The sequence below is a fragment of the Geospiza fortis genome, unplaced genomic scaffold (genome assembly GCF_000277835.1).
Source record: "Geospiza fortis unplaced genomic scaffold, GeoFor_1.0 scaffold891, whole genome shotgun sequence".
Lineage (NCBI taxonomy): Eukaryota > Metazoa > Chordata > Aves > Passeriformes > Thraupidae > Geospiza > Geospiza fortis.
In genome coordinates this window covers 43,945-44,686 of record NW_005054649.1, presented here as the reverse complement: position 1 = coordinate 44,686, position 742 = coordinate 43,945, and the positions used below count along the sequence as shown (strand labels likewise).

Here is a 742-nt window from a genome sequence, read left to right as displayed (position 1 = left end):
CAGCAAGGTGAGCGCTCCCCTCTGTCTGTGGGCACGCCTGGGCACAGCAGCCATGGCCCTTCTCCATCGTGAGGGGCATTCCAGGGAACCAGGGGCCGTGCCCCAGTTCCGGCAGGTTCTGAGCATCCGTCTTTTCATGGCACTGGGCAGGTGGCCCCGACCTGTCCCTCGTCCCAGCCCAGCCCCACACACCTCTCTTGCCGCAGGTGATCCAGAAGTTGGTGTTTCCCTTCAGCCGGATGAACTACCGCCCCTCCAACCACAGCGAGCTCTTCCCCAAGCTGGAGGCCATCCTGGAGCAGAAGGCTGGCAGCTCCCCACTGGCCACCGTCAACATCCTCATGTCCATGTTCCAGCTCAGCCACTTCCCACAGACCGTCCTGCATCAGGTCTTCTCCCCAGGCTTCATCACCAATGTCATGAGTACGTGGGGCCGTTGGCGGGGTGCTCACAGCTGGGGTGGGGGCAGTCCCCAGCAGCACGGCTGGGTAGCAGGTGCCCATGGCGTGGGCTCCATGCAGGTGCTCCCGGCTGGCAGAGCCCCAGCTGGGTGGGGACAGTCCATGGTGGCACGGCTGGGCCAGGGGTGCCCATGGTGCCTGTGGTCTCCATGCACACTGCCCCGCAGGCAGCCCCTGCGCTGCTGGGTGCTCCCGGTGGCAGGGCTGGGGAGGGGGTGCCCGTGGGCTCCATGCACACTGCCCCGCAGGCAGCCCCTATGCGGCTGGGGCACGGCTGGGCA

The 742-nt window shown here is 66.8% G+C and overlaps 1 protein-coding gene across 1 annotated transcript in view; it reads left to right on the top strand.

The window, feature by feature from the left end:
* The window catches only part of LOC102034598 (fas-activated serine/threonine kinase), a 15,741-nt gene that overhangs the window by 10,246 nt on the left and 4,753 nt on the right, over positions 1–742 (top strand). The window contains exon 5 of the mRNA XM_031064898.1: positions 151–423. Within this exon, the coding sequence (XP_030920758.1) occupies positions 151–423 (273 nt within the window). The remainder of the gene's footprint in view (positions 1–150; positions 424–742) is intronic.